Source organism: Canis aureus, chromosome 35 (genome assembly GCF_053574225.1).
Source record: "Canis aureus isolate CA01 chromosome 35, VMU_Caureus_v.1.0, whole genome shotgun sequence".
NCBI classification, from domain to species: domain Eukaryota; kingdom Metazoa; phylum Chordata; class Mammalia; order Carnivora; family Canidae; genus Canis; species Canis aureus.
In genome coordinates, this window is record NC_135645.1 from 6,307,994 (window position 1) to 6,327,758 (window position 19,765).

Below are 19,765 nucleotides of genomic sequence, written 5' to 3' on the forward strand. Positions count from 1 at the left end.
TTTATTATTAAGTGTTGTGCCTTTGTTATTCCATTTCAGGACTCAGAAGTCTATTAAACAAACATGAGCCTGGGACAGAGTTTAGTCAAGAACTTGGACAGCTTATTGCCCTTTTAACCCCTAAGGTCTATCAGGAAGTAGAAGATCAGGTAATAAATTATAAAATTAATTTGAATATTTGCTGACATTTCAGTAAAACATTTTAGTTTCAAAATACTGGAGAGTGGTAGCCTCTTAAATCTTTTATTTGCTGTCTTTTCTCTTTTCTTATCTCCCCCCTCCCCCCCCCAGTGTTCAGAGCAGTTGGTGTTCTGATGTGTGATGAGTGAAGGAGCCTTTATGGACCAAATTTTTAACCGTACAGCTTTTTTTTTTTTTATCCTGTTCCAAAAGTTCTTTATCCTCTTGAATGCTTGAATAAGTGAGGCCCAGCATGAGTCAAGCAAAGTCGGTAAAGCATTAAAGAAGCAGAATTATAAAATCCTTATAAAAGGAATAGAAGGAATAGACATAATGTTAATTAAGGAGAATGCAGAGCTTATCAACTATATCTTGAATACATTGTGGATCTTGTCTAATGTACCTCCTTTGGGAGACCAGGTTTAATATTCTTAGAGCTTACCTGTCCTGGATCTATGAAATTGTTGCCTCCTGCCCAGCTTATTAGAGTTAGAGATTAATACTTGCCCAGGCCTCATATTTTATTAAGAGGTTAATTGCTAAAAAAGACTTTCGTGGAGATGTCTCTAAATTAATTCTGGCCTTTAATTTCAGAAACTACATCAAGCAGCTTGCTTGATTCAAGCTTATTGGAAGGGTTTCCAAACTAGAAAAAGATTAAAGAAGCTTCCATCTGCTGTGATTACTTTGCAGAGGAGTTTCAGGTAAAAAGTTTTGGTGAGAGGAATGATGATCTCAGAGGACAGCTATATCTTAGTAAAAACTTAGGGTGCTTTTTCCCTCTGATTTTTTTTTTTTATGTTTCTTTTGCTCTTTTTTTAAATTGAAGTATAGTTCATATACAATATTATGTGTCAGTTGTACAGTGATTCAACATTTATATACACATTGTGAAATAATCATCATATCACGGTAAGTCTAATTATCAACTGTCACCACATAAATGTATTACAATATTTTTTACTGTATTCCGTATGATGTACTTTACATCCTTGTGACTTATTTTATAACTGGAAGTTTGTACCTCTTTTCACCTATTTTGTCCATTCCCCTACTCCTCTCCCCTCTGGCAACCACCAGTTTATATCTGTTTTTATAGATTTGTTTGTTTTGTTTACTTAAAAAAAAAAAGATTTATCCACTTAGAGAGTGAGCATGAGCAGGAGAAGGAGGGGGAGAGAGAATGTCAAATAGACTTCACACTGAGTGTGGGGCTTGATCTCACAACCCTGAGATCACAACCTGAGCTGAAAACTACAGTCAGACACTTAACTGACTTTGTCACCCAGGCACCCCTTTGTTTTGTTTTTTTAGATTCTACGTATAAGTGTGGAATCATAAGGCATTTGGTTTTCTCTGACTTAATTTCACTTAGCATAATTCCTTCTAAGTCCAGCTATGTTATCATAAATGGTTAAGATTTCATTCTTTTTTATGGCCGAGTAACATTCCATTGTATTTATATACCACATCTTCTTTATCCATCTATTGATGGACACTTAGGTTACTTCCATATCTTTTTTTTTCTTTTTTCTTTTTTTTTTTACTTCCATATCTTGACTATTGTAAATAATGCTGGAGTGAAGACAGCATGCATATATCTTTTTGAATTCGTATTTTCATTTTCTTTGGATAATTATACTTAATGGATTTGCTGGGTTGTAAGGTATTTCTAGTTTTATTTTTTTAAGGAACTTCCATACTGTTTTCCATAGTGGCTACACCAATTTACATTCGCACCAGCAATTGCTACTGGGGTTCCCTTTTCTTCACATCCTTGCCAAAACTTATTTCTTGTCCTTTTTATATTAGCCATTCTGACAGATGTGAGGTGATTTCTCATTGTGGTTTTGATTTGCATTTCTCTGATGATAAATGATGTTGAACATTTTTCATGTATCTTTTGGCCATCTATATGTTCCTTGGAAAAATGTGTATTCAGGTTCTCTACCCATTTTTTAATTGAATTGTTTGGGGGTCATATTTGGTGTTGAGTTTGGATATTAACCCCTTATTGGATATATCATTTGCAGACATCTTCCCCATTCAGTAGATAGCCTTTTTGTTTTGTGGCTGTTATATCATTGTATGAAACCTTTTTAGTTTGACATAGTCCTTATAGTTCATTATTGCTTTTGTTGCCCTGTCTGAGGATGCACATCCAAAAAAGTATTACTCGGGGGTGGGGGGGAGGGCAAGATGGTGAAGTAGGGTCCCCAAGTCACCTGTCCCCACCAACTTACCTAGATCACTTTCAAATCATCCTGAAAACCTACGGTTCGACCTGAGATTTAAAGAGAGAACAGCTGGAATGCTACAGAGAGAAGGGTTTTCGCTTCTAGAAAGGTAGGGAGGGGATCCCTGGGTGGTGCAGCGGTTTGGCACCTGCCTTTGGCCCAGGGCGCGATCCTGGAGACCCGGGATCGAGTCCCACGTTGGGCTCCCGGTGCATGGAGCCTGCTTCTCCCTCTGCCTGTGTCTCTGCCTCTCTCTCTCTCTCTCTGTGTGTGACTATCATAAATAAATAAATAGATAAATAAATAAATAAAAATTTAGAAAGGTAGGGAGATGGAAAAATAAATAAAAAAGAATCAAGTGGGGAGGGGCCCCTGCGAGGAGCTGGGCTAAGGCCCACCGGGAGAGCCTCCGGGACAGGAAGCCCAGCCCCAGAGAAGCAGGAAATTTAAAAATCCGCACCAGATTCTTCCCAGACAGAAAGGCGCTTAGCCGGGAACTCCGGCAGAACCGCAGGAGGGGCAGTGGAGTCTCCACAGTCTCCCAGAGTCACTAACAGAGGAGGTGCGCCCCAGGGAGAGCACCACACAGACCGTGGGCCGAGTTCCATAAAGGGCTGGAGCGCGCGCCCTGAAGGGCCTCAGGAGAAACTCAGGCCGCGGCTCCGGGCTGAGGGGGCTGCGCCCTGCTGCCTTCGAGAGCTTCGGCCCGGGTGCGTGATTCCAGCAGCACAGGCCCCAGATCCCCGGGAAACGGGGGACACAGCCCAGGATCCTGTGCTCCCCCAGGACAGGCAGAGGCGGGGAGGGCACAGGACAGCGAGGAAGCTCCTGCCTCCTGGCGCCCCCAAGCTGTGAAGGTCAGCAGGCTCCATGCACCGAGAGCCTGATGTGGGATTCGATCCTGGGTCTCCAGGATTGCGCCCTGGGCCAAAGGCAGGCGCCAAACCGCTGCACCACCCAGGGATCCCTATATTCAGGGTCCTAAATGAGAAGAACATGCAGCCACGGGGATCCCTGGGTAACGTAGCAGTTTAGCGCCTGCCTTTGGCCCAGGGCGCGATCCTGGAGACCCAGGATCGAATCCCACATCGGGCTCCTGGTGCATGGAGCCTGCTTTTCCCTCTGCCTGTGTCTCTGCCTCTCTCTCTCTCACTGTGTGCCTATCATAAGTAAATAAAAATTAAAAAAAAAAATAAAATCTTTAAAAAAAAAAAAAAAAAGAACATGCAGCCACGAATACTCTATCCAGCAAGGCTCTCATTCAGAATAGAAGGAGAGATAAAGAGTTTCTAAGATAGGCAGAAACTGAAAGAATATGTGACCCCCAAACCAGCTCTGCAAGAAATATTAAGGGGGACTCTGTAAAAGAAAAAGGAAGTCCAAAGAAATAATCCACAAAAACAGGGACTAAATAGGTATTATGAGGACACAAAATTCATATCTTTCAATAGCAGCTCTGAACATGAATGGGCTTAATGATCCCATCAAAAGACGCAGGGTTTCAGACTGGATAAAAAAAGCAAGACCCATCCATTGGCTGTCTACAAGAGACCCATTTTAGACCTAAGGACACCTACAGCCTGAAACTGAAAGATTGGAGAACCATTTACCATTCAAATGGTCCTCGAAAGAAAGCAGGGGTAGCAATCCTCATATCAGATAAATTAAAGTTCATCCCAAAAACTGTAGTAAGAGATGAAGAGGGACACTATATCATACTTAAAGGATGTATCCAACAAGAGGACCTAAGAATCATGAATATTTATTCCCCTAATATGGGAGTTGCCACGTATATCAATTAATAACCAAAGACATACTTAGATAATAACACACTATTTCTGGGAGACTTCAACACAGCACTTTCTACAAATGACAGATTTTCTAAGTACAACATCTCCAAAGAAATAGGAGCTTTAAATGATACACTGGACCAGATGGATTTCACAAATATTTACAGAACTTTACATCCAGACGCAACTGAATACACATTCTTCTCAAGTGCACATGGAACTTTCTCCAGAATGGACCACATACTGGGTCACAAATCAGGGCTTAACCTATACCAAAAGATTGGGATTGTCCCCTGCATATTTTCAGACCATAATGCTTTGAAACTTGAACTCAATCACAAGAAGAAATTTGGAAAGATTTCAAACATGTAGAGGTTAAAGACCATCCTGCTAAAAGATCAAAGGGTCAACCAGGAAATTAGAGAAGAATTAAAAAGATTTATGGAAACTAATGAGAATGAAGATACAACCATTCAAAATCTTGGAAAAAAACTGGAAAAAACTCAAATACACAAGCTGACTTGCACCTAAAGGAACTGGAGAAAGAATAGCAAATAAAACCTATACCCAGCAGAAGAAGAGAGTTAATAAAGATTCGAGCAGAATTCAATGAAATAGAGACCAGAAGAACTGTGGAACAGATCAACAAAACCAGGAGTTGGTTCTTGGAAAGAATTAATAACATAGATAAACCATTAGCCAGCCTTATTAAAAACAAAAGAGAAAAGACTCCAATTAATAAAATCATGAAAAAGGAGAGATCACAACCAATACCAAGGAAATACAAATGCTTTTAAAAACATATTATGAGCAGCTATACACCAATAAATTAGGCAATCTAGAAGAAATGGATGCATTTCTGGAAAACCACAAACTACCAAAACTGGAACAGGAAGAAATAGAAAACCTGAACAGGCCAATAACCAGGGAGGAAATTGAAGCAGTCATCAAAAACCTCCCAAAACACAAAAGTCCAGGGCCAGATGGCTTCCCAAGGGAATTCTATCAAACGTTTAAAGAAGAAACCATACCTATTCTACTAAAGCTATTCCAAAAGATAGAAAGGGATGGAACACTTCCAAACTCGTTCTATGAGGCTAGCCTCACCTTAATTCCAAAACCAAAGACCCCACCAAAAAGGAGAATTAGAGACCAATATCCCTGATGAACACAGATGCAAACCTTCTCAACAAGATAGTAGCCAATAGGATCCAACAGTACATTAAGATTATTCACCATTACCAAGTGGGATTTGTCCCCGGGATGCAAGGCTGGTTCAACACTCGTAAAGCAATCAATGTGATTGACCATATCAGCAAGAGAAAAACCAAGAACCATATGATCCTCTCAATAGATGCAGAGAAAGCATTTGACAAAATAGAGCATCCATTCCTGATCAAAACTCTTCAGAGTATAGGGATAGAGGGAACATTCCTCAACATCTTAAAAGCCATCTACAAAAAGCTCACGGCAAATATCGTTCTCAATGGGGAAACACTGGGAGCCTTTCCCCTAAGATCAGGAACAAGACAGGGATGTCCACTCTCACCACTGCTATTCAACATAGTACTGGAAGTCCTAGCCTCAGCAATCAGACAACAAAAAGAAATAAAAGGCATTCAAATTGGCAAAGAAGTCGTCAAACTCTCCCTCTTCGCCGATGACATGATACTCTACATAGAAAACCCAAAAGCCTCCACCCCAAGATTGCTAGAACTCATACAGCAATTTGGCAGTGTGGCAGGATACAAAATCAATGCCCAGAAGTCAGTGGCATTTCTATACACTAACAATGAGACTGAAGAAAGAGAAATTAAGGAGTCAATCCCATTTACAATTGCACCCAAAAGCATGAGATACCTAGGAATAAACCTAAACAAAGAGGTAAAGGATCTATACCCTAAAAACTACAGAACACTTCTGAAAGAAATTGAGGAAGACACAAAGAGATGGAAAGATATTCCATGCTCATGGATTGGAAGAATGAATATTGTGAAAATGTCAATGTTATCCAGGGCAATTTACGCGTTTAATGCAATCTCTATCAAAATACCATGGACTTTCTTCAGAGAGTTGGAACAAAGCAGGAAGGACTATCCACTGGAAAAAGGACAGTCTCTTCAATAAATGGTGCTGGCAAAATTGGACAGCCACATGCAGAAGAATGAAACTGTACCATTCTCCTACACCATACACAAAGATAAACTCAAAATGGATGAAAGATCTAAATGTGAGACAAGAGCCCATCAAAATCTTAGAGGAGAACACAGGCAACACCCTTTTTGAACTTGGCCACACCAACTTCTTGCAAGATACATCTATGAAGGCAAGGGAAACAAAAGCAAAAATGAATTATTGGGACTTTAGAGAAAAAGCTTCTGCACAGCAAAAGAAACAGTTAACAAAACTAAAAGACAACCTACAGAATGGGAGAAGATATTTGCAAATGACGTATCAGATAAAGGGCTAGTATCCAAGATCTATAAAGAACTTATTAAACTCAACGGCAAAGAAACAATCCAATCATGAAATGGGCAAAAGACATGAAGAGAAGTCTCACCGAGGAAGACATAGACATGGCCAACAAGCACATGAAAAGATGCTCTGCATCACTTGCCATCAGGGAAATATAAATCAAAACTACAATGAGATCCCACCTCACACCAGTGAGAATGGGGAAAATTAACAAGACAGGAAACAACAAATGTTGGAGAGGATATGGAGAAAGGGGAACCTTCCTGCACTGTTGGTGGGAATGGGAACTGGTGCAGCCACTCTGGAACACCGTGTGAAGGTTCCTCAAAGAGTTAAAAATAGAACTGCCCTATGACTCAGCAATTGCACTGCTGGCGATTTACCCCAAGGATACAGATGCAGTGAAACACTGGGACACCTGCACCCCAATGTTTCTAGCAGCAATGTCCACAATAGCCAAACTGTGGAAGGAGCCTCAGTGTCCGTCTTAAGATGAATGGATAAAGAAGCTGTGATATATGTATACAATGGAATATTACTCAGGCATTAGAAACAACGAATACCCACCATTTGCTTCAACATGGATGGAACTGGAGGGTTATTATGCTGAGTGAAGTAAGTCAATCAGAGAAGGACAAACATTATATGGTCTCATTCATTTGGGGGATATAAAAAATAGTGAAAGGGAATGAAGGGGAAAGAAGAGAAAATGAGTGGGAAATATCAGTGAGCGTGACAAAACATGAGAGATCCCTAACTCTGGGAAACAAACAAGGGATGGTGGAAAAGGAGGTGGGTGGGTTGGGGTGACTGGGTGACGGGCACTGAGGGGCCACTTGACGGGATGAGCGCTGGGTGTTATGCTAGATGTTGGCAAATTGAACTCCAATAAAAAATATACACAAAAAATAAAAAATATTACTGAGACTGATGTCTAAGAGTTTATTGCCAGTGTTTTGTTTTAGGAGTTTTATAATTTCATGTGTTACATTTAGGCCTTTAATCCATTTGGTGTTTATTTTTGCATAAAAGACAGTGGTCAAGTTTATTCATTTGCGTGTAGTTTTCCAATTTCCCCCAACAATATTTGTTGAAGAGACTATTATTGTATATTCTTGCCTCCTTTGTCATAGATAATTGACCATAGGAGTGTGAGTTCATTTTTGGGCTCTCTTCTGTTCCATTCATCTATATGTTTATGTGCCAGTACTATACTGTTTTGATTACTGTAGCTTTGTAGTATAGTTTAAAATCTGGAAACATGATACCTCCAGCTTTATTGTTCTTTCTGAAGATTGCTTTGGCTATTCAGTATTGAGGGTCTTATATGGTTCCATACAAGTTTTAGTATTCATTTGTACTAGTTTTGTGAAAAATGCCAATGTAGAGACTATATTGAATCTGTACATTACTTTTAGTATGGACATTTTAACAATATTTATTTTTCCAATCCATGAGCACAGTATATTTTTACACTTAATTTGTGTCATCTTCAGTTTTTTTCATTAGTGTCTTAACAGTTTTCAGAATACAGGTCTTTTACCTCCTTGGTTAAGGTTTATTCCTCGGTATTTTATTCTTTTGATACAATTTTAAATGAGATCGTTTTCTTAATTTCTCTTTCTGCTGCTTTGTTATTAGTATATAAAAACACAACATATCTATAAATTAATTTTATATCCTGCAAATTTACTGAAATCATTCATTCTAATAGGGTTTTTTTTTGTAGAATCTTTAGGGTTTTCTATATGTAGTATTATATTCAAGCAGGAGAGTTATGTTCTTATCTCATGGAATTAAAGAATAAATCTCGCAAAAGAGACTGAGTAAAGCAATAGAAGTTCATTAAGCAAGGATACAGAATGAGCTCTCAGGCGTGAGAAGGGTCCCTACAGGGTTGTGCCATTGAAGGTTTTTAGGCCAGTCTTTTATTGAACACTTATCCAGGGAGCTTGTGGCCTTGAGATTCTTGTGGCCTTGAGATTCTTAGTTTGAGCAAGGACTATTGATAATGACTTACTTAATGACTTCTGTCTTTGTGGTCTGGTCATTTTCTGTGATTACACTGTAGCTGCCAAAGAAAAATACTCCCTACTCCCTAACATCCCGGGCCAGATGATCTGGTCTATTTCCTTATCTCTGGTTTCCTTATATCTCAGCATTTTTGGATTTGTTTTGTGAGCCTGATTTCATGGCCCCCTACCTATCTCTCCCTATCCCTTACTCCACATCATGTGGAAACAGTGACAGTTTATTTCTTCCTTCCCAATTTGGATTCCTTTTATTTCTTTTTCTTTGTTTGATTGCTGTGACTAAGACTTCTAGAACTATGTTGAATAAAAGTGGTAAGAGTGGACATCCATGACTAGTTCCTAATCTTAGAGGAAAAGCTCTCTAAGCTTTTCTGATGTTAGCTATGAGTTTGTCAGATATGTCCTGTATTATTTTGAGGTATCTTCCATCTATACATACTTTATTGAGAGTTTTTTTGTCCTTAAATGCCTGTTGAATTTTGTCAGGTGCTTTTTCTGCATCTATTGAGATGATCATATGATTTTTTCCTTTGTTAAAGTAGTGTATCATGTATTTGATTTGTGAATATTGAACCATCCTTGCATCTGTGAAATAAATCCCACTTGAGGTATGTATTGATGAATTTGATTTTTTAATGTATTTTTAATGTATTGTTGAATACATTTATTGAGGAATTTTGCATCTATGTATGTCAGGGTTATTGGCCTATAATTTTTGTAGTGTCTTTGTTTTTGGTATCAAGGTAATGTTGGCTTTGTAGAATGAATTTGGAAGTGTTCTAAATTTTAAATTTTTTGCAGTAGTTTGAGTAGATATTAACTCTTCTCTAAATGGTAGAATTCACATGGGAGCCTGTTGATCCTGGACTTTTGTTTGTTGAGAGCTTTTTTGATTACTGATTCAGTATCATTACTAGTAATTGGTCTGATAAGATTTCATTTCTTCCTGATACATTCTTGTAAGATTGCGTATTTCATTTTTCTAGATTGTCCAACTTATTTCTGTGGTGTTACTTGTAACCTCTCTTTCATCTCTGATTTTATTTGGGCCCTCTCTTTTTTCCTTGATGAATTTGCTAAAAGTTTATTAATTTTGTTTATATTTTCAGAGAAGCGGTTTCATTGGTCTTTTCTATTTTTATTTATTTTTTTACTATTGTATTTCTGCTTAGTCTTTATTACTTTTTTCTTCTGTTAACTAAGGGCTTTGTTTTTCTTTTTCTAGTTCTTTTGTATAAGATTAGATTATTTTAGATTTTTCTGTTTTTTGAGGTAGGCCTCTATTGCTCTAAACTTTCCTTTTGGAATTGCTTTTGCTGTATCCCATAGATTTTAGAATGTTGTGTTTCATTTTTATTTGTCTTAATTTTTTATTTCCTCTTTGATTTCTTTGTTGAACCATTGGTTATTTAGTACCATGTTTAACCTCCATGTGTTTGTGTTCTTCAGGTTTTTTTTTTTCTTGTAATTGATTTTGAGTTTTATACCATTGTAGTTGGAAAAGATGCTTGATATGTTTCAGTCTTAAATATGTTGAGACTTGTTTTGTGGCCTATCATGTGGTTTATCCTCAAGAATATTCCACATACAATTGAAAAGATTATGTAGTTTGCTGTTTTGGGATGGAGTGATCTGTATATATATATATATGTTAAATCCATCTGGTCTAATATGTTGTTTAAGTTCACTTTTTCCTTACTGATTTTCTGTCTGGATGATCTATTCTTTGATTTAAGTAGTTTATTAATGTTCTTGCTATTATTGTATTACTGTTATTTTCTCCTTTCATATTTATTAATATTTGCTTTGTAGATTTAAGTGCTTCTACATTGATTGGGTGCTTATATATATTTATAACTGTTTTATTAATATAAACATAAACATATAAATATAAATATTTATTTATAACTGTTTTATTTGCATGGAATATCTTTTTTCCATCCCTTTATTTTCAGCCTATATGTGTCTTAGATCTGAAGTGAGTCTAGTAGGCAGCATGTATATGGGTCTTTTTTAAATCCATTCAGTTGCTCTCTGTCTTTTGTATTGTCCATTTATATTTAAAGTAATTATGACAGGTATGTACTTATTGCCATTTTGTTGGTTTTCTGGTTGTTTTTGTAGTTCTGTTTTTTGGGGCCGCCTGGGTGGCTCAGTGGTTGAGTGTAGTTCTGTTTTTTTCTTCTCTTGCTCTCTCTTCTGTGATTTAATGACTTTCATTAGTGTTATGGTTGGCTTTTTATTTTTTGTGTACCTATCATAGATTTTGGGTTTGTGGTTACCATAAGGTTCATATATAACATTCTAATTATGGTAGACTATATTAAGTTAATAGTCGCTTAAGTTTGAACACATTCTAAAACATTCCCCCATCACCATGTTTTTTGTTTTTGACATATATTGTATTAAGTACAGTTCACTTTACTACTTTTGTCTTTTAACGTTCTTACTAGCTTGATAAATGGTTCATCCATTGTCTTTATATGTTTGCTTTTACCAATGAGATTTTTTTTTTCATAAATTTCTTTCTTCTAGTTATAGCCTTTAGCTACTTAAAGAAGTCCCTTTAATATTTCTTGTAAGTCTGGTTTTAGTGGTGATGAACTCCTTTAACTTTTGTTTGTCTGAGGAACTTTATCTCCTATTCTGATTGGTAATCTTGCTGGGTACTCTTGGGTATAGATTTTTCTTTTTTTTTTTTTTAATTTTTATTTATTTATGATAGTCACACACAGAGAGAGAGAGAGAGAGAGAGGCAGAGACATAGGCAGAGAGAGAAGCAGGCTCCATGCACTGGGAGCCCGACATGGGATTCAATCCCAGGTCTCCAGGATCATGCCCTGGGCCAAAGGCAGGCGCTAAACCGCTGCGCCACCCAGGGATCCCGGTATAGATTTTTCTATTCAGAACTTGAATATATCATGCAACTTCTAGTCTGCAAAATTTCTGCTAGAAATCAACCTTGAAGGTGTTCCCTTGTTACATAACTAGTTGTTTATCTCTTGCTGCTTTTAAGATGCTCTCTTTTAATTTTTAATATTTTAATTATTGTGTATCTTGATGTAGACTTCCTTGGGTTAATATTGTTTGGAGTTTCTTTGCTTTGTGGACGTGGATGTCTGTTTCCTTCCTCAGGTTAGGGAAATTTTCAGCTACTATTTTGTCAAATAAGTTTTCTACCCCTTTCTGGGACTCTACTCATCTGAGACCCCTGATACACATATGTTAGTACATTAGATTTTGTCCTAGAAGTTCTTTATTCTAATTTTTTCAAGTTTTTCATTCTTTTTGCTGTTCAGCTTGAATAATTTCCACTCTACTGTCTTCTAGATTGCTGATTGGCTCCTCTGTGTTGTCTAATCTATTGATTTCCTTCTAGTTTATTTTTCATTTTGTTTATTCTTTAGCTCTGATTTTTTTTTTAAATATTTGTTGAAGTTCTCACTGTGTTCATCTATTCTTCTCCCAAGTTTAGTGAGCATCTTCATAACCATTTCTTTGAACTCTTTATCTGGTAGATTGTTCATCTCCATTTCATGTAGTTCTGAAATTTTTTCTTGTTCTTTCATTTGGACCATATTCCTCTGTCTCCTCATTTTGCCTGACTTTCTATATTTGTTTCTATGTATTAGGTTAATCAATTCCTGGTCTTGAAGAAGTAGCTTTATATAGAAGGTGTCCTGGAGGGCCCAGAAGCACAGTCTTCCCTATGTCACCAGAACCAGGTGCTGTGGGGGTGCTCCCTGTGTGGGCTTCACGCTCTCTCCTTTTATGATTGGGCTGCAACTCTTGTGGGCACACTGGGAGGTGGGGCTATCTACAACTGCCCCTGTCAGCCAATTTGGGTGGGTGCCAGTCCAGGCCAATGCTTTTCACTGAATGCAGTGAGGCAGGAGATGCTTTTAGAAGGTGCTCATTCCAGCCATTGGTACCTGCCAGTTGGTGTGGTGAGTCCATAGGGCAACACTGGAGAGAGACATGTGGTGCTAGCAGAGTAGATAGATAATGTCAGAAATGGAACACACCAGTACTTCTCTTCCTAGAGAAAGTACCTACAGATCCCTGGTCCTCTGGCACACACAGCCTAAAATCATAGGAAATAGTAAATAGTAAATTTCCTATATATATGGCTAAGGCACTTTTTTAACTGCTTCTGTGCTAGGTCTCAGAGCAAGCAAATTTGTGCATGGGACCTTAAAGAGTAGAATCTTGGTTTCCTATAGCCTTCCTACTGTCTCAGAGTTAAGCCCCCACTGATTTTCAAAGCTGGACATTATGAGCACTTCTTCAGGTGCATGTCCTCAGGGCAGGGTTGCCTGATGGGGTTTTGAACCTCTGTGCCTGTGGTATCTTTCCCCCTGTGGATCACTGCACTAGTAGTATGAATCCGAACTAGATTGCATCTCTGTCCCTTCTACTCTTCCCTGTGTGACTTTTTCTTTATATCTTTCGCTGTGGGATAGCTAATCTTTAGGTTGTTCCCAGAAAGAGTTGCTCTATATTTAGTTGAAGCCTTGTTTATCTGGGGGAAGGAGTGAGTTCAGGATCCTCCTTTCGAACCACTTGCTTCTCCAGCTGTTTCTTTTACTCTTGCTTTCATTCTTATTCTGAAACACATTTCAGTACTCCAGTAACTAGATGTACGTACTTTCAAAGCACAGGACATAATATAAGACAAACATCTGCTGGAACAAATACACAATCCTATTCACCTGATAAGACTTTTTCATGGACCAGGCCTACAGAGAGAGGCAGTGATAGTCAATTATTAACCCTTAAAGTAAAAAAATTGCCTTCATATATAATTATGGTAAAAACATGTATGAGTTCATAAAAGTTTTAGTATGTTCACCTGAGTTTTGTCAGTAAATATGGAATGGGTAGATACAGTCATTTAGATATAACACAGTTTATCATTTATCTGTTTGAAGTGGACCAAAAAATGAAATCCTGAAGACATGGCCCACTTTTTTATATGACTGACTCATCCAGATTCTTAGAGGCAGTGGAAAGAATAACATATACATACATCCACACAACTACATGACTTAGCTCCTTCCTAGTCATTTACGATGAAATAGAGCCATCTTAGAGGTGATTTTTCAAGCAGCCTTAAACTTAAAGCTAAATTTTCATTCACTGTAGTGAAACTTGCATATTCTAGAAGTCAGTTTTTTAAGAGAACTAAAACTAGTCTTTTAATAACTGCAAATGAATTTCTCAGTTATAAAAATGTTTTAAAATAGTGAACTAGGGATCCCTGGGTGGCACAGCGGTTTGGCGCCTGCCTTTGGCCCAGGGCGCGATCCTGGAGACCCGGGATCAAATCCCACGTCGGGCTCCCGGTGCATGGAGTCTGCTTCTCCCTCTGCCTGTGTCTCTGCCTCTCTCTCTCTCTCTCTCTCTGTGACTATCATAAATAAATAAAAATTAAAAAAAACAAAAAATAAATAAAATAAATAAAATAGTGAACTAAAATTTAGATTTAAGTCATTGATGAAAATCGCCTTTAAAGAAGTTAGAGATAGATTATTAATATTGGCATGAGTTTTGTTTGTTTTTTAAAAAGCATGAATTTTTAAAATTGCCAAATATATGCAAGAGGCTATCTGGGTATTGGGAGAGTTAAACAGACTTGATTTTGTATTTCACCTCAGCAACTTTGGGCTGAATGACCATAGACAAGATGCGCAACCTCTCAGCCCCAAGTTTCCCATCTATTTAATTTATTTTTAAAGATTTTATTTATTTATTCATAAGAGACACAGGGAAAGACAGAGACCTAGGCAGAGGGAGAAGCAAACTCCCAAGGGGAAGCCTGATGCGGAACTCAATCCCAGGACCCCGGGTTCATGACCTGAGCCAAAGGCAGATGCTCAACCAGGTGCCCTTCCCATCTATTTAATGGGGATAATTGTTTGTGTCCCTCCTAAGATTATAATAATATAAAGGGTTTTTTTTTTTTTTAGCATATTACCTCGAACTTAGAAAAAATTATAGTGGGAAAAATGCATATGGTACATTTTTGCCTTTTAGTGTTTTCAGATCCAGTTAGACAAATAGATATGTTAAATAAATAATACTTGTGAGAGGCAGTTAAAATCCATTACAGCATTGCTCAAAGTTTATTGTGGAACCTGCAATGTATTTGTTTAAAAACATTTTTAAAAGGATTTCTGTGGTCAAATAAATTTGGGAAATGATTAATACTTTGAGAGTCACAACGTATATTATTCTCTTCAAAAATCTGAGATGTTCTTGGTATAGCCTTGCCTTCCATGGTGAACTTAGGTAGAGTATTTATTACTTATGGATTCTACTTGCTATCATTCTCAGCTCTCTGCCCTCTTACATTTAAAGGTACATCTATACCATGGACTCATGGTGATGAATTAATTAATTAATTAATTAATTTTTACTCTCATAGTAGTTGTCAAATCTGCCAGTTTACTTTCTCTTGTAATATTAAAATCTATTTAAAAGTATCCCAGGATTACAGATTTTCTCCACTTAAAAGTGTATCTAGGGCAGCCGGAGTGGCTCAGCGGTTTAGCGCCACCTTCCTCCCAGGGCGTGATTTTGGAGACCCGGGATCGAGTCCACGTCGGGCTCCCTGCATGGAGCCTGCTTCTCCCTCTGCCTGGGTCTCTGCCTCTCTCTCTCTCATCCCTGTGTATTCTCATGAATAAATAAATAAAATCTTAAAAAAAAAAAAGTGTATCTATAGAATCTAATTAATGTTCCACTATTTTAAAATAGAAATTCCATTGAATAACAAAACCAGTCCAGTTATAAGTATTTCCATTAGAAGAGATTAGCTGTGAAACCAGAATTATTTAAATCTCACATTATGAGACACCTGGGTGGCTCAGTGGTCGAGCATCTGTCTTTGGCTCAGGTCATGACCCTGGGGTTTTGGGATTGAGTCCTGCATCATGCTCGCTGCAGGGAGCCTGTTTCTTCCTCTGCCTATGTCTCTGCTTCTCTCATGAATAAATAATTAAAATCTTTAAAAAAAATCTCACATTGTAATTTGTTTTTTTCCAGTATTTTGAGTTTGAAGTTTTGGGACAGATTGAAGTATAGTTTTAATCTTTGGGTTCTATTTATTTATTACTTTTTAATTTCAAGTTTGCTCAGGCTTCAGCATCTTTTCAAGTTGAAATAGTTTATGCAAATTTTTCTTTTTTTTTTATAACTGGGCTTTCTGCAAAGGTTATTTCTGTCTCTTTGTGGTCAACTTGCTATCTCAGAATAACTTTTCCCTCCTGTGTTTTTTTGTTGGGGGAAGGGACTGCCTACCACTCATAATTATGGGCCCAAATTGATCAGAATTTTTAAATTCCAGCAAGAGGCACTCTTGTGTAGTCACACCTTTAATAATAATGCACTCTCGTGAGGGGGGTTTATTTTTTTATTTTTCATGATGTATAAGATACCATTTGAGCTGCCTTTTTTTTTAGACTAATGTATAGTTACATTAGTTTCAGGTATACAACTTAGTGATATGTAGATGGATCTACACTTATGCTGTGCTACCACAAGCATAACTACTATCTGTCACCATATAATGCTATTACAATACCATTAACTGTATTCCATATTCCATACCTTTCATCCACATTACTTGCTCATGCCATAACTAGAAGCCTGTGCTTCCCACTCCCCTTTACCCATTTTGCCCATCCTCTTACCACTTGGGGGTTTCTTTTTTACTGAATCATCTTTTATGGTCAGAAACGTTATTTTCTATTAGGTGCTCAGCAAAATTTTCAGACACAGCTAACAGCTAACACCAGTTATGTTTGGGAAACCTCCCAACTTACCTACCTTTATCATACTGCTGATACATTTTTAAAAAGATTTTATTTATTCATGAGAGAGAGAGGCAGAGACATAGGCAGAGAGAGAAACAGGCTCCATGCAGGGAGCCCGATGTGGGACTCGATCCTAGGACTCTAGGATCATGACCTGAGCCGAAAGCAGATGCTCAACCGCTGAGCCACCCAGGCTTCCCTCATGTTTTGGTGTCTTAATTGTACTTGTTTCACTTTGTAGGGGAAGAAAAATATTTCCCTTTACCTATTTTAGGTTCATTCCCTGGACATCAGACTGACAACAAAAATGGGGGGGGGGGACCATTAACAAAAGAAAAACAATTTATTAACGTGTACAGTGCCCATGATGCAGAAGAAACCTCACATGACCATTAAGTCAAATGAGTAGTTAGAACTTGGGCATATATAGCATCTTAACAAAGAATAATAAATTCATAGCGAAGTGATAGGTAAAAAGAAAAGGATTTTAGACCTCCAAAGTAAGGAAATTCTGGAAAGGTAAATATATTTTGGAATCTAATGAAATATGTGGGTTGTCTAGGTCCATCTTGGCACCAACTTTCCATCTTCTTCATGGCCATAAAACTTCTTTGGGAGGGAGGATTTATTAGTGTTCGTTTGTGAGACGTTTCTGCTTTTAATCCTATGGGGAAGCTCTGAAAAGCTCTTTCTACATTTGTGGATTCTCATTTGCCTCCAGCTCAAAATAATCCTTATGCCAAAATGCATATTCTGCTACCCTTCGACTTCTCCTTGAAATTGAGCTCTGAAGGGCAGAACTATGTTTCTTCTCTGTTTCCCTGAGTTGATGGTACCAAGCAGGCAGCAGTCACTCAGATAAATGTTTGTTGAGTTAATGAACTCAACTATTTTGGCAATCAGCTCATATGGGACTCCCCAGTTTCTACTTACTATTCTCTGGCAAAGGAATTCTGAGAGACTTCTGATGTCTTAGTAATACATAGTTGGGCTAGCTCCCTCTTTGATGGTAAAGATTCATGTTGATTAAATGTAACTCATGGAATATACTTATATGAACTATTTTGGGAATATATCTGATCACTCTTTTCCTTTTCAGAAGTGCACACAGATGCCAGATGGTCAAATGCGTAGTCTTTCTTATAAGGAGACCAGTTAAATGAATATTCTTTTCATTTTTTAGTGATTTAAGAAACTCTCTAACTAGAACTACAGAGTAACTAACTACTAGTAACTAACTAGAATGTTCCTAAGTGGGAGGAAAACGTTCAAATTCAAAATCACATTAATTCTTAATAAATATTTTCAAATATGAAATTAAAGCATGAATCCAGAAACATACATATTTATAATTTATAGTCATTTCAGTCTTTGAACTTTACTTTTCTACTATATTTCTATTTCTTAAATTTTACTTCTAAAAAAAATTTAAATGGGTGACGGGCACTGGGTGTTATTCTGTATGTTAGTAAATTGAACACCAATAAAAAAATAAATAAATAAAATAAAAAATAAATAAAAAAAATTTAAAAATTTTACTTCTACCTCCATGTTCCATAGTCCTTTCATTTTTACTGTATTTTATTACTTACAGGCTTTTCTCAGACGCATTTTTCTGACAGATTAAATGCCCTAGCAATACAATTTTAATTATTACTGTTTCTTTTACTAGTAGTAAATTTAAAATAATGATAATGAAATATTAGACATAATCTACCAATGAGGTAATTTAAAAGGAGGTTTTGTTTAGGGCCAGCAGTTGTCTTTTACCTTCCATAAATAGTTAAAGGGTAAAATGTCCTTACCTATATGTTGTAGACAATCTAGAATTTTGCAGGGAGAGTTCTATAGGAATTCTTTGAGAACATAAAGGCCCCTTACATCTTTTCCAACTCTTTGGAAGAGGAAGAGACACTTAGAAACTATTCAGCTAGCCCTTATCTTTTTGGTACATGTGCACTTTGAGGTCTTCTCTGCCTTTCAGAATGATAAAGATATTTTGAAACAAGCCTCTGACTCTTGACAAAGTGTAAAGCTAAGAAAACACTTAAATTGTAATTAGTAGCAGTTAAATACTAATAAAATAAACGAAAACCTTACAAAAAATTTTATCAAAATAATTTTGTGAGGTTTTTTGGTTTTAAAAGATTTTTTAAATTGCTTTATGCTTGTTTTTCCTTTTCCAAAAGAACTGAATTAAAAATCATTATAACCATAACTATTTTGAAGTCTACCTGTCTACAAAGCTATAGAGAAGAACCTCATTTGCTGGCAGTTTAATTCTGAAAAAGAATATAAGAGCAAATGCTCTTGAGTGAGACACAAGCAAATCAAGTCTATAGACATGAATAATGTATTCTCTTCTTACCCTTTCTGGTTTCTTTTTCTATGGATATCTGAAAGCATTTTGAGTATATTCACTATAGACTAATATTTGTGATCTCCTTACATAAGTAATTAAGAAGCAATCAAAACTAGGTAGAATGGCTAAGGAGAAATTTTGGTGAATAAGAAAAGCTAATATACAAATGCCAGTTAAACTATTTGTATCCACATGAAAATTTTCATAATTGATTCTAATAATAATGATTATTAGTCCGTAGTTGAGAAATAGGTGAACATGAAGAAGAAAAAAATCATTCATAATCATTCCATGCAGCAAAAATAAAAATCACTCTTGAAATTTTGTTTTTCAATCCTTTGGGGGTTTTTTTATGTATGTAATACATGTTTATAACATGTTTTGGATGTTTTCTATATCCTGATTTTATTTTCACTTGACATTAGATTTAGGTACTCTCCCAATTTGCTAAATATTTTTTGAAATTTTTATATTTTTATGGTTCATAGAATCCTGTCTAGTGAATGAACCAGTAATTTATTTATCCAATTCCCTATTGTGGGATATACAGTTTGTTTTCAATTTGTTACTGCATATAACAAACTGCATGTATATAATTATTAGTGAGGTTAAACATTTTTTCACATCTTTGAATGGGTATATCATTTATGAAAAAATCGTGTATAAGGTACTTAATGTTTCTATCACAGATCTAAACGAACCAAGATATTACTAAAGCTAAATAAGCAGAAAGAAGAAGAGAACTGCAGATTACAGTTGCAACTTCAAAGACAGAGAGCCATGAGATTGTCCCGAGAATTACGGCTGAGTATGCTCGAAATAGTTCATCCAGGTAGGTGGCGATGTCAGTTTTATAAGTGTCTTTTAATGA

General features: G+C 36.8%; 1 protein-coding gene and 1 long non-coding RNA gene across 3 annotated transcripts in view; one reads left to right on the forward strand and one right to left on the reverse strand.

The window, feature by feature from the left end:
- The window catches only part of LOC144305483 (uncharacterized), a 33,843-nt gene extending 15,488 nt beyond the window's left edge, over positions 1 to 18,355 (reverse strand). The window contains exon 1 of the long non-coding RNA XR_013372484.1: positions 18,338 to 18,355. This is a non-coding gene — a long non-coding RNA (uncharacterized LOC144305483). The remainder of the gene's footprint in view (positions 1 to 18,337) is intronic.
- IQCB1 (IQ motif containing B1) overlaps positions 1 to 19,765 on the forward strand; it is a 65,807-nt gene that overhangs the window by 33,244 nt on the left and 12,798 nt on the right. For both annotated transcript variants that reach the window (XM_077884326.1, XM_077884327.1), the window contains exons 9-11: positions 40 to 149; positions 775 to 884; positions 19,584 to 19,726. In XM_077884326.1, coding sequence (XP_077740452.1) covers positions 40 to 149; positions 775 to 884; positions 19,584 to 19,726 — 363 coding nt within the window. The remainder of the gene's footprint in view (positions 1 to 39; positions 150 to 774; positions 885 to 19,583; positions 19,727 to 19,765) is intronic.